The 14503-nt window shown below is 41.2% G+C and overlaps 1 protein-coding gene across 6 annotated transcripts in view; it reads right to left on the bottom strand.

Annotated features, from left to right (window-relative positions):
- Nucleotides 1-1919: 1919 nt before the first annotated feature.
- The window catches only part of AP2A2 (adaptor related protein complex 2 subunit alpha 2), an 89387-nt gene continuing 76803 nt past the window's right edge, over nucleotides 1920-14503 (bottom strand). For 4 of the 6 annotated variants that reach the window (XM_090032446.1, XM_090032447.1, XM_090032448.1 and 1 more), the window contains exons 18-23: nucleotides 13707-13796; nucleotides 9904-10027; nucleotides 7394-7510; nucleotides 7119-7188; nucleotides 5823-5957; nucleotides 1920-4687 (exon numbers count right to left, since the gene is read on the bottom strand). In XM_090032446.1, coding sequence (XP_089888572.1) covers nucleotides 4610-4687; nucleotides 5823-5957; nucleotides 7119-7188; nucleotides 7394-7510; nucleotides 9904-10027; nucleotides 13707-13796 — 614 coding nt within the window. In that variant the 3' untranslated portion in view covers nucleotides 1920-4609. The remainder of the gene's footprint in view (nucleotides 4688-5822; nucleotides 5958-7118; nucleotides 7189-7393; nucleotides 7511-9903; nucleotides 10028-13706; nucleotides 13797-14503) is intronic. The other 2 variants (XM_090032450.1, XM_090032451.1) reach the window with 1 other exon arrangement.

The following is a 14503-nucleotide window of genomic DNA, read 5'->3' as shown; positions in this document are numbered from 1 at the left end:
TCCAGAGGAGGGCCACTCGCATGATCGGGGGGGGCAGCAGGGCAGGCCCTACGAGGAGAGACTGCGGGATCTGAACCTGTTCAGCCTCCACAAGAGAAGGCTGAGGGGGGGAATCTAGTGGCCTATTACAAACTAGTCCAAGGGGACCAGCAGACACTGGGGGAGTCCCTGTTCCCCTGACCACTACCAGATTTGACTAGAAATAATGGTCACAAGTAGATTCAGTCCAGACATCAGGAGGTGCTACTTCACTGTCAGGTTAGGATCTGGAACCAACTTCCAAGAGAAGTGGTGCTGGCTCCTAGCCTGGGGGTCTTTAAGGGGAGGCTGGATATACACCTTGCTGGCATTGTTTGACCCCAGTACTTTTTCCTGCCATGGCAGGGGGTTGGACTTGATGATCTGCTCAGGTCCCTTCCGACCCTACTAACTATGAAACTATGAAAGCACACTAATTATTTCATTCTCCTTCTCTTAAATGTCATGTGAAGCATTGTTGCTGGAAATATTAAAATTTGCTGCTATTCCTCAGTTTTGCCAACACCAAAGTAATTTGCTAGATAAAGTGTCTGACCATTTCCCAAATTCTTAATTATCCCACTTTCATCATATCATTAAAGTCACCGAATTATTGAACAAAGTTAACATACCCACTCGCTACAAAACCATATGGGGGGAATAAGATGCTGGCCCCCTCTACAAGTTGCACGTATTGCAATTAACTAGTTAATTGTGCAATTACCTTAAGACAAGCTACACATGCAAAGTAGTGACCACACCATAAAAAGCTCTAACCAGCTATTAAAGGTAGACCTAAAAAATGTATGCTAATTTTATAGCTGGTTGCTAGTGAGCTTTAATCTGCATGCATAGTAGGGGCTCCCCTGCAGCTGGGAACCTTGTGAGCTGATGGGTCTCCCAGCTGCAGAGGTGCACTGTGCCCAGTGCAAAACACCCAAGCCTTGGGGATCATGGCTGACATGATCCCTAAGGCTCATAAGTGTATGAAACCCCAGTCCACATGGGGCTCAGTTCCAGCTTTGTCAGACATGCAGTTTGGACCTGATAGGGCACCCAGTCCCAGCTATACCTTACACAGCTGGGACCAAGAATCCCTACAACTGTGATGGGGTTTCCCAGATGCAGGACCTTGCTTCTAACCAGTGCAGGGTCCCACAGCACCAGGATTGGGCTCCCCCAGCACCAGCAATAAGGTGCAGTGGGATCTAGTGTGTGATCCCACATTCAAGTTCCCTGCTAATCATGTATGGCATGACAGAAGGCATGACTGTGTGGATCACACACTAAATCAAATCCAGCCTCTACCTGCACATGTAAAGAGGGCCATTTAGTAGTCAAGTTTTGTTTTCTGCTTCAAGTGTCAGCCAAAGGCAATGGCTGTTCCAAGGAGTGGTCCAAAAAATAAATAAATAAACAAATGAGAGAGAGGAGAGAGCCTATATTGCCTTATGTGTTCTTATCTAAAATCTTTGAAGACATTTATTTCAACAGTTTGTGCTCTGCTCCCTTTTCAATGATGTTACAGCTCAAATTATAGGGGTGAGCTTTATTTTTATTTCACAGTTTATGGATTGAAAGTGTAAAATGTCTAATTACCGATAGTTACATGCAGAAGAGAAGGGGAAGAAGGGTTGGAAGCTTACTGATGTTAAGCTTACCAGTGAATGAAAGTTTTCAGAAAGGTAGACAGACACTGCCCCTATCCAAACCTTTCAAACCAAATAGCGTTACCTACTAACTGGTGGGGAAACTAAACTACATTATATTAGAAGTGGCAAATCCCATTTCCCAGACAAAATGCAATACCATATTAGAAATAAAAGTATATGTAGTACATTACTTGGGTTCAATTTGCTTTTACATACATACATACTTTTCCTGTTTTGGGGTTGGAGGTAATACTGAAGACCACAAAGATTTCAGTTTACTGTTCTAGCCATTTATTTTCCATTGAATGATATATATTTTGATGAATTTGTTTTGCCAGTATCTTTATAGAGTCTTAAGAAAAAATATCCACTTAATTTGGCGGAATTATATTTATAGAAATGAAAACAGCCACCATAAAATGTCACACATTGGAGCATAGGTCAAAAAGTGCATAATTTTAAATCCATCTTGCTGTTTAGTTCTCACATATCAATGACTAAAATACTGTATGTTTAACAATAATACTGTTTTCACTGCAGAAACAACCATCTCTGCTTGAGAGGATGCATCATACACTTTGGTAAAAATCAAATCATTCCACAAAGCAAACAAGTATTTGTTAGTTCTGCTCTCAGCACTGCTTGTATGGCTCAATGAGCCATGTCTTCCAATGCAGATTTGGACACTGTCCAGAGGTGTTTCATTTAGTACAGCTACTATAAAGAGTGATTTACCTTTCTGCTCTCCTCCCTATATTTAAATGCACAATTCACCACAGTTTGAACCAAACCAAAAATGGACTAGAGATAGTACATAGTGTGTCTCAAAGTATCTAACAAGAGCACAGGATACAATTTCCAGAGGAACAGATGCACAATATAATTTTAAGGATGAAATAGCAGCTCTTCCTTTGCACCTGCTGCAGGTTTCACTTTAAAACAGAGCTTGGTTTATACATTTCACATTTTTATAAACATAGCAACTGACAGCACAGAGAACAAAGACATGAAAATGAGACCATTAAAAGGACTTATGGGAGACCCCCTCCTGTGAAAGGCATATTTGGGACATCACTGGGACTGGATGCAGTTATCTATCCAGTGTCAAAAAAGGGGCTACAGGAGATGCTAGTGAACAATTTCCAAGAAGGGCTAGCAATTCTAATGCCCCACAGGAGATGATTGTAAGAAGAAAAGGACCAATTTTCAGAGAACAGGGGGTTCAATACTCTTTCAAACCTGGCCTTTGCTTATATAGTTTTAACTTGGGCATTCAAAAGCGTGTAGCATCTAAAAAGTAACTGGACACATTTGACAAATCTCAAATCTTGTCCTTCAATTTCAGTAAACATTCAGGTATATCACTGGATCCCAACTGAACCAAGTTTGCATAATGTAGTTCCACTGCCTGAAGTCATGCAAGACATTTGTAGTGTTCAGGCACTCTTTCATGCACAATCCATTTTTTACACAGTGCACTAGACTGCATGGCAGAAGCCTTATTTAGCACGCAGTCTCAACACAGTACTATAAATCACACCACTGCACAGTTGGTTGCACATGAACTGTTGCTTGTACCTTCAGCAAGGGGAGACATTTCTTTGTGTTCAATCCATCTTGCACATATTTCACAATAGTAATCAATACTCAGTTTTAAATGCAGATCCCAACGGCCTAAGCTGTAGTAACCCTTGGTGTAGGTCTGACAGATGTAATAAGACCATCTAACAATTTGTTCAGAGGAACTGCAAACCTTTGCTGCTATAAGACAGTAACAATGCATATTGTCATGACAACCACTGTAAAAGCCAAATGCTTATGACCTTTCTACTCTACCTCAAAAGAAACCAACATATAGGTAATATGCCTGGTAAAAGATTTTAACCACTGCTAGAAGACAGGGCATTGTAACAAAAGCCATTCACCCACTAGCATTCTGGTCATAGAACGTGAGAAAAAAAAAATATCGTTTTAAAGTTAGATCTTTTAATCTTTTAAAGAATGAAGACTATTGTGCTGTGCATAGCCACTTTGATGGGTTAGACAGAATGACTCCCACCTCTTACCCCTCCCATTTTCTCTTTGTTGCAAAAGTCACTATCACTGACTCTGGACAATGAAAGCAGGGAAGAGCATCTCTCACTAAATTTGACAGGGAACAGAAAAAACACAAATGGACTTTCTACCCTCCTGTGTTTTTTAGTCCAACAGAAACAACTGAGAATGACTAAAATTAGTCAAGCTGAGGAAATTAGACTTAGTCTTTTAAATTTTTTGGTCCTAAAAATTGTCAACTGTGCATTTCTGCACAGCAATGCTATACATTTAATGTGATGGCATTTTGTTCAACAAGATTAAATTTATACCTTGGACTGTCTTCCCTGGCTAGCAAAGACTACAACAGTGCCTTAAAGGCACTTCACTCATAAAATTCAGTTTCCCACACTTATCCCATCTGGCCATCTAAATCTAGAGTAGTTAAAAAGAGTCATTCTAGTGTCAAACTAACATCTGAACTAAGCTTAGTGTATTACATTTGGTTTCTTTTAGCTCAAAGCAGAAAGGTGCACTTAAAGGCACTAAGGCAGAATGCTCCCAGCAACTTACAGTGGAGTTTCAAATTAAAATGCACAGTTATCACACTTAAAGATGGCTTCCCTTAAAAAGTCCACCGCTGAAAAAAAAAACAAAAAACCAAAAAACACAGGATGCCTCCATTTGTATAGCAGAAGCTAAAAAGCCATGATTTTTATCTATAAAAAGTCGTTTTATACTGTACATTTTATAGTCTTGATTTCAAATGAAGGGACAAGTCCTTTTAAGGCAGGGAAGTTACATGTTACAATACTCAGACATTGGTATACAAGACATTTATTTGCAGTAGGATGGAGGACAACAATGGAAGAAATGGAGACAAAAATTGGACCAATCTTTTACTATTAAAACTGTTCTGACAGCAGTTCACATAACCTCTGAGATACAGCTTCTTTACTTGTTCGTAGGGTAAGCCTGTACATCTGAAAGAGAACAGGACACTATTAAAATAGTAAATGAGAATTCAGATGGACTGATCAATAAAACTAATGGAGTTAAAAATTAAAGTTTCATTTGGTAGCAAATAAAGACAGCATATAATTATTCTCAATATTAGGCATAAAGATCTTTAAATGGTCAGTCATTCATTGTGCTCGAGTAGTCTTCCAGGAACAGCTTTTTACCTCAGTCATCAATGTATCATCCCACTAGGCTTCCCCCAGATCTAACCGTTCTACAATTCATAGCTTCTCCTTTCCCAGACATTTTAGATTCTTGCCATCTTTCTTTAGTAAACCAAGACAAGATGCTTTGTCAACAGAACTGCCTTTGAGCAAAATTTGAAGCGTTGTCTTCCTCATAAATAATTTACCTTTTTTTTAAACCACTGAGACTCAAAACCCTTAAATCTAGGGTTTCTTGAAGTCTAGGCACCACAAAATTTGAACAGGCAGCAAGTATATAATCTCAGATCTTACACAGTAGAAAAAGCATTGTTCCCGCAGTTTTACCTTCTGCAGATTGACCGTTTATAAAAGCAAAAGGTTTTCTTTTCAGTTAGAAAAAAAGGAAATAAATGACAGTTTGAAACATTTTCATGTCTGAGTAATGTAATAATCTTCAAGAGGGTATCAAAGAGATCAGTAGAAATGTGGTGCACTTTTACAGTAGAAGAGATGCATCTTTATGGTAAGTTTTCCAGAGCAAAGCCTCAGGGCAACTCAGAATGTGTACAGTAGAAGCCGCCACTGGAAGTTGAAAAGCAAGCTTGACTTCCAGTAGATTAAAGCCACAACCAGCTGCGTCTCACTCTATTTTTTTACTCCATTTGCCATGTCCTTGTGACATTTAGCAGAATTCACAGATTCGTTGGAATCTGACAGGCCGTGCCATGAGCATTTCTGGTACGGCCTTGAACTTGCAACTTCTGGGCTCTCAGCTGTACACCCTAGGTGGCTGGGGTGGCATGGGCACTATTAATTTACTGACAACTAAGACGACATCAGTAGCTACTTTTGTTCAAGATGCATCTGTACAGCTGCATTGTATCAAAATAAGTCTTGTCCATTTATTTCAAGTTCAGGCTCATTCAGCCTGCAACTATAAAAAGCAAAATACCTGTGCCTGCAGGTTGGGTTCAAGACGCAGCAAACACCCAATCTGGATAGTTTTCGTATGTATTATGCCAGCACCAACAAAATTAGCAGGGTTGGGGTCTACCTCTTCCAGCAGGGCAGAACCAAAGCCAATGATCTATCAGAGAAACACAGAACAGATGCTTTATTTATCAAGACACTGGTGGAGCAAAGCAGAAGTACAGAGTAAGAATTTCATCAGAGTTCTAGGCCAATTCACCAAAGCATGACCACAGCATAATTCACTCACATAACTAGGAGATTTGTATTCAAAGCAAATAGGACTTCGAACCAATGTTAACCCCCAAAATTTCACAATCTGAGTTTTTAGGATGGCTGTGTCCCACCACTCCAAGTTGTTTCAGAAACAGCAAGAGAATTTACACAAAGAGACCTCAGTAGCAAAGTCTCCAAATTCAAATCACAAATCTGTTCCTTACCATAGTTTTGAAAGCTGACATTTTTTCTTGGAGACAACTGCTTCATGAGATATCAACCATCACCCTCCAGTAGAAAGTAGCATATGAAAGTTTCTTCAAAAACAATGCCACAGGTGAAGTTCCTGTTAGCTTACAATTGTTTCAAGGCTCTTTAAAAAGTGGTTAAGATTTTTAGAATGGATACCTCATTTTGCAGATTGCTCAAAAATCTATAGACTACTGATTCTCAACCCTGTAAGACTCAATGCACCCCATGTCAGACTCGAGGCACCCCTCCAACTTTTGAGTTGAGTGGCACCCCATTTCAAAAACAAAATTTATTACAGAGCTTGCCTCCTTGCAGAGGGGACAGGCAGTGGAGGTAGGGCAGCAGCTAGGTAGAAAGAGCCTGAGCCTGCCCTTATCTGCTTATCTTTTCATGCTTCCTTCAGTACACTTCAAGGGATCTCACAGCAGCCCAGGGTGTCTGGAGCCTCTGGTTGAGAATCATTGGTATACAAAAAAAGTGCGCGCTGAAAAAAAGTGTGATTGCATCTATTAATAGCAAATTTGCCTTATGGGTTTCAAACTCAATTAACATGACCCAAATATCCTGAAGATCAAAAGACAACCATTAAAATTTCAGCACCAGGACAAAACAAACAAACAAACAAACAAACAAACAAACAAACAAACAAACAAACAAACAAACAAACAAACAAACAAACAAACAAACAAACAAACAAACAAACAAACAAACAAACAAACAAACAAACAAACAAACAAACAAACAAACAAACAATAAATGACATTGTCCCGCTACCAAGTGGTGTTTGTTAAAATACCATGGTAATACCTACTTTTGCTTTTGTGATCTCTGTATCCATTGGATGTTTTGCTTTAAAGATGTTCTGTACTTCTTGCTTTGGACTGTGAGAAAAAGATACAAACAAACAAACAAACAAACAAACAAAAGGTGACTCATGTTATGCACTTCACATTAGTATTTATTGACGTCATACCACTAACAAGGTACCACTCATACACCTTAAATAAGGAATAAGCCTGCCTTCCCTCCTCCTCCCCCCGAAACACACACACTTTCCCTGAGGAACACAGCGTGCTCAAATCTTACCTGCTCAACTGCTTCCAACGCTGGAAGAAGTCTTGAGAAGACATCTCTGTAGGCTGAAAAAATTTATTCAGCGTGATGGGCAGTTTTACAGAAAGATTCTGAAGTGTTCCCCCATACCTAAGTTTAAGGTAGCAAATGGGTTGAATATTAACCTTTTACATGTCAAAAGCAATTTAAAGAAGTATGCTATTGAGAGGGACTAGATTCTTTTAAGAGAACGTTAACAAATTCATCCAATTCTGGGAGGGAAGAGACATTGAGGGAATACACTTTCAATGCTTAGTTCTAAGGATCTTCAAAAAGGAATTTTGTAATAAGCAAAGACAAGCCTCTGTACTCAGGAAAAAAAGCACTGCAATTCCCAAGAGAAAAGCAGTACTTCCTTTCAGATACTTATGAAGATAAGCAATTCCAGGAATTAGCATCCTAAAAGTGAACTTCAATATGGAGAATGTAGATCTGTAACCACTTGGCTTCATTCCTACATAAAGATCAAGACTGATAGCCATAAAAAAAAAACAAAAACACAATTAACTATACATTATAAAGTTCCAGGGCATTTAAATATTCTGTATTTCATATGACAAAAAGGGAAATAGGCATTGTATAAAACAATTCTAGTAGTTAACAATAGTACATCATTTCATGCAGATCTACGCTCAGATTGCATGTTTGTATGTCCTATTTCAAGAAGCTATCAAGGAGGAATCATTTTCTCTCCATGAAGAACCAATAGTTCAACATAAAAGGACTAAAGCTAGCTACTGCATTTTAAGAGAGGCTTGAGGCTCAATTTAAGTAGGTATAACTGAAGAGATGAGAATTCCAATTTGGAAAGTAGCTAAAAGTATCTAAGGGCAAGTTTTGACTTTTTGCATTCTTGTTTCAGGTATGTTTAACAACATTTCTTAAACAAATCAAGAACAGTATGTAGGATTGACCACCAGGACACATGGCTAACTAAATTCTCACTTGTGTCTTGCTTTTATACTTGTTGGGTTTTTTGTTTGTTTTTTTTAACCTTCTCTTCAGTCTTCACACCTATATCAGAGATGGCTGCAAGAATGCCACAAGTAACAATGGCAGGCTGTGTGTTGCACATGGCCAATGGGGGAGGGGCCAGCAATACAGTGGCAGAAAATGCAGAAGCAGAAAGCAGAGCATCAGACTGGGCAGGTGGCAAAAAAGTAGAGCAACGGTTGGGTCAGGGAAAGGGATCAGAGGAACGCTCAGCTTAAATTTGTGGCACACCTGCCAAAAGTTGGTCCCACTGATCTATACAGGTTTCCCCTCGCTTTATGCTGTACATGTGTTCCTGGAAAGCGGCGCATAACTTGAATTTGTGTAATGGGAATGCACTTTACAGTGCAATAAACAGGGATGCATTCCAAGACCTTGACTTTACTGGCCCCCGAGACTCATTTCTATCACTTTTACAAGACTATTTTGGTACTCTCCAACAGCAGACAGTACACACAATCACAGGCCACTATCATAATGGGAATGGCAACTACAGAAACATGTGTAGCAGACAAGCAAGGAGCACAGATCCACACAGCAGACTATTTTGGTGCACGTCACTCATGTAATACACCGCACAAAGCAGCTGACTGTGAGCTTCCACCACACCAATTCCATAGGAGTGAATTTACTTTGCATATAAAATTTATTTTTGGTATAAAAAGGGTCATCACACAAGAGCAAAACACCCCCCAAAAACACACACATACAGAACCTGCATAAAAGTGAGGGAAACCTGTACTATCCTCTGCTTAAGCAGTCATGTGAGCATCACAGGTCATTTCAGGATAAAAATTCTGTTATTGTCAAGATAACAAAGTCAAACTCACTTTTTTTTTTTTTTTTTTTTAAATAAAAATCTAAGGACTTAGGTAGATGCTATTTTTGTAGTGCTACAAAGTTTGTTGTGCTCCAAGACATGTGCACACAGCCCCCTAGCAGTTACCACAAAAGCATGTTCTCCAGCTAGGGGGTAATGGGGGTTGCTCCTCAGCTCACCCTTCCAGGTCTAGTCAGACAGGCCATGTCCTAATGATGCCACACAGGCATCAGCTGAAGTTCCCAGCAAGGTAGAGGCTAGCCCTGTCTTCAGATGCTGCCCTGTTACCAATTCAGCAATAGCTGCAACTTCTTGCCACTGGAACTGGAATAAGGGCGAGTGATGGTAAGAACTTGGACTCCATCCCTCCTCCATGCATATGGGAAAATTTGGCCACGGGGAAGGGAACTCTCCCCCACTTTATTCTACCTTTCCAAAATAAAGTTCATGTGTATTATGCAAGAAAATACAGTATAAATAAAAGTTGGTCAGTTACTTACCATGCAGTTCCAAGTAGTTTATGGAGTTTGAGGTCTTTCACAAGTTAACGGATAGAAGATGGGTCCTATCTCTGCATAGCCCTATGCTTAATGCATTGTCAACCAATGGTCCCTACCAACATTTTGCAATTGAATAATATAAAATTGTCATTGGAAATTATGTGTTTTACCTGAATTGAATGTTTAGGATTGGAGCGTCCATAAAGTCAGATATGCATTCAATGTTCACAACTTGCTGCACCTGAGCACCCCCATCCACTATGGGGTCTACTGGCTTTGTCTGAAGATTCAGGCATGAAAGGCTGTTAAGGAAATCACTTTGCAAAAAAATAAAGAAAGATTGACTGCAGTTTCTAAACCACTGCCAGTGGCTTTAGAGAAATGTTTATATCTTCTTCAGGAATAAGGTGGGAGGCCATTAAAAGACTCACAAAAAAAAGTTTTCCCCCACTAAATTAATAATTCCAAAACACAATACTGTATCAGATTTTCTTTTAAAAACTTGATGGTATACCAAGTACCATGCTAAGAAATATATTAAAGAGCTCATTTTTAAACTAAAAGATCAGTCCCAGGGTGCAGACACATGGCGTATCTATAATAGGGAGGTTATTTAAAACTGATTTAGGGCTGTACATCATAAATAGCTCTACTTCAGTGTAAAGCCAGTAGTAACTATATACTAGTCTAAGTTACAGCAGCATACATGCATGTCAGAGCTAGATACAAAACTGACTGACCTTGTATACCACTTTGTGAAAAGTACTTGCATGCTCTCCCACCACTTAGTGGGTGGCACCAATAGCAGCGCACAGTGTAACATTTCACAACAAACTGGTAGTCTGTCCACTCTAGATTCTTCTACCTTTTAATATCTTGGACAGCAAAATGTTCACATTGATACAACTTGCATGTTGCCATGCCCCCTACATGAGGAGTATTAGATACAAGAAGTCTAGACAAGTCTTATATTCTGTAGACAATGGTAACTTTAACACTATTAGACAACATGTACTTTTACTTATTTTGCAATAAATCAGCTTATATCAATACTTTCAACTAGAATTTAAGAAACCAGTAGTTAATACAGTATGACCTACTGAATGCAACTAAAGCCCAGGAACTCTCTGCTTTTGTCAATGGCCAAGCTCTGTGGCCACAAGCAATTGAAAAGCTTCTGCTTCATTTTCCCTCCTTTAGGCAAAGGTTATAGAGCCTCAGACGAGGCCCAAAGGAAATACAACTGCTCTGTACTATAGCAAATGAACCCAGTCATCACCAGGGATCCTGGTTTTCCCCAACACACACACCTTGCAGCAGTGGCTGCTACAGCAGAAGGGTCACAGAGCTGGCTCCCCCTCTGCTGTCTGCCTGCTGCAGGCTGGGGCAGGGGTGAGGCTGGCTCCCCACCAGCATGCACTCCCAGGGTGGAGAAGGGACCTGCGCACCCCCCCCCCAAACCTATACAGAGGGTGGGGGGAGGCACAGGGTGGGTGCATACTGTATGCTTGTGCTCCCCACCCCACTTTCCTCCCCCGGGGCCTCTGCAGCAGTGTGTGGGACCCAGCGTAGCAGGGACAGGCAGGAAAGCTGCTTACTTCCGTGAGCTCCGCAATGCCCTGGCAACACTTCCCCTGCAGGCAGGAGAGCAGCAGCAATGGGCATAACCTTGCGCTTCTGCCTGTGCTGCCCCCTGCACACAGAAGAAGTGTGCGCTAGGGCAGTGTGAAGCTCACAGCAGTAAGCAGCTTTTCTGCAAGGCCCTGCTGTGTCCTGCCATGCCAGACTGCACAAGCTATGCAGCAGAGGCCCTGGATGGGGGCAGGGAGCATAAACCTGCAGTGCACGCCCGCCCTGCCCACCCTCCTCACCCCAATCTGGGGGGCACAGGTCCCCTCTGCCCCCTGGGAGTGTACGCTATAGCCAGGAGCTGGCCCCAGCCCCAAACAAGCCTGGCCCGCAACGCGCGGACTGGGAACTGTGCACTATTGGCCAACTGGACTCTTGTGTGGTCTTCTGTGGTCCTGCAGGAAGCCGCACAGAGGCAAAGCCCAACCAGCCTGTTCCAGACTTCCCTGCGGTGCATGGACTGGAAACTGTGTGCTAAATCTCCCTGAGGGGGCTCCGTGCTTCCCTGAAGGGCCAATAGCACACTGCTCCAGGTCCATGCACCACCGGCCGGCCAGGCACTCCTGCAAGAAGCTGGCTAGAAGCTGAGGGAGTGGGGAGGTATTACGGAAAAAGACATGGAGTGATTGTTTGGGCACTGGCCCATGGACCTGGAGCTAGCAGTCTTTCAGGAAAGCCATACAGCGAAGTTTGAAGCCCACTAGGGCCAATAGCATGGTGCTCCCAGTCCATGCGCCACCAGCTGGGCAGACACTCATGTGGGAAACTGACTGGGGGGAAACAGGGAAGTGTTGGGGGAAGCCCCACATGGAGTACCTGCTCAGTCGGTGGGCACTCCATGTGGGGCTTCTCCCAACACCTCCCCGCTCCCTCAGCCTCCACCCACACACCTATGCCCTGCCCCCTGCCTGCCCAGCTGGATCTTCTGTCAGCCTTGATAGTCGCCCACACCTGCCACCAAGGGCCTGCCCCAAGCCCTGCCAGTGCCCCTCAGCCATGACTCCCCCCCACCCCTCCCAGCAGGTGCCCCTGCCCCCTGTAAGCTCCACTTACCTTAGGCCCCAGGAATGAACAGCGAGCCTGAGCCAACCCTTGGTTGACAAAGCCTCAGACCCTACCCCTTCTCCATGGACAGGGTTGGGGGTTTGCTGCTCTTTCTGCAATTAGCTCCTGCAGGCTGGAACTCTGCCAGCCTGCAGAGCTCTTTGCAAAAAAGTGGGAGATCTACAGATATTTCTGCTAAAAGTAAAAATCAGATTTCCCAACTATCAGGGGAAAAACAGGTGGTTTTCTCTGGTTTTCTGTGGGAAACGGAAAACCTGGATCCCTGGTCATCACCACACCGGTTCCATCAGAAAGCAAGAGTTATTTTGATCATGATGCAACTAAGCTTAAGTATTTTAGCATACCCAACAGCACTACCAATGTCGTCATTGTCAGTTGTTATATTTAGAAATCCTTAAAATTAATATTCAGGCAGTCAAACAACTGTGTCTGCACTCCAACATTCTTTTTTAAGTTGCACAAAACAATTAAATAGCGATTTAGGATGCTTTCTGTTATACAAGGAAGAATAAAATGAACCTGTTAGGTAGAGCTGGCACTTAAGCACTTTGCTTGTCTATACTTCTTGTATATTAGTTTTACCGAAATTTTTAGGTCTACTTCTAGGGGCTTTCTTCAGTCAAGTATTCCTGAAGACTGGCATCTTTCAGGGTTTGAAAGAAACATACTAGTTGTACATAAGAGAGTCTATGCATTGGTATTTAATGGCTTTACAATTTCTACAGAAAACCATAAAGCCATTCTGGAAGTGTGTTTTATCAGAACAGAAGACATGCATTTCTCCTTATTAGTTGCTATGCTTTAAAAAAAAAAAAAATCACTTAATTCTATTTCCATTGAAAATGATAGTGTGACTTAATTTAGATTTAAAGTTTAATGGTTTTGAGGTCTTGGAACAAGTATGAGAACTTTAGTACAAAAGCAAGTCAAACCAATTAAACCTGTAGCAAAATACTGCCAAAGCTGTTAGCCAAGCACTTTTGTTGGATTAAAAAAAAAAAAAAAAAAAATACATACATACATACATACACACACACCTTGTTTTAGTATTCTCTTTACTGGCAATTCAGCAAAAACCTCTGGTTATATTTTTAGTTTTTCCTCAAAATAAAGCCTTTTTGGAATCAGTGTAACAAATTATAATAATTTATTTCATCTGGTTTGAGATCATGCAGCTATTGTATATCCAAGATTTCCCTCATTGCATTTTATCAAACATAACCAAGCATGATCAGGCGCACAGACTTATTATTCAAGAGTAAAGCAAAATCAAGGATATTTGACTGCAGCTCATCTGAACAGATTACTGTGGGAGTAAAATTCAAGAACTGCGTTGAAGTCTTGTTACCATAAAATATAAACATCCGACCTGAAAAGGCAGTTAAACACATACAATATGAGGTAAGGATTTATCATATAACATGCAACTGAGTTTACTGACTTCATCTGGCACTAGACTAAGACTTTGCTACCATCTTTAGCAGAAGTTACATTAAAACTTCAACCTCTTTGTTCACTTCTGAGTGGTCTTGTTTAATTCAATGCTGACTTAGAATTTAAAACCCAGCCAAAGAGAAAAACCAAGAAAATCAAGTCATTTAAAAACACAATTCCTTCTTCCCCCCTCCCTATACAATCCTAAAATAGTAAAGCACAGAAATTGCATATTCACTGAAAATGACGCATCTTAGAGAAATGTATAGGCATGTTACTTTAAACTGACTTCAAGATACCAAGTAATCTTAAAGTAAAGCATATTACAGATGGATTAAAAGATTTTCTCTGAAGAGTCGCACCTCATAACAGAAGAAAGAGCAAAGACACTCAAGCAGACCACTTGAGCTACCCATATTAGAAGTTCATGTAGCAGTTAACTGGAAAATGTTTCAGGAGTAGTTTAACCACTTCTTTCATTTCACAAGTAGCTAGCATGAATCGAGAAGACAGGATAGAAGTAGTTGCTTTTTTGACTTCTGCCTGAGATAATATGCTATACCCACAATTGAGCGCTCAGCAGGTACATCTATAATCCTCACACATGCCAGTCCTGAAAATGAAGCAATCCTAACTACCCCA

The sequence above is a fragment of the Crocodylus siamensis genome, chromosome 2 (assembly GCF_052110815.1).
Source record: "Crocodylus siamensis isolate JL-2025a chromosome 2, ASM5211081v1, whole genome shotgun sequence".
Taxonomy (NCBI): Eukaryota; Metazoa; Chordata; order Crocodylia; family Crocodylidae; genus Crocodylus; species Crocodylus siamensis.
The sequence above is the reverse complement of the archived record's forward strand: the minus strand, read 5'-3'. Positions and strand labels throughout refer to the sequence as shown.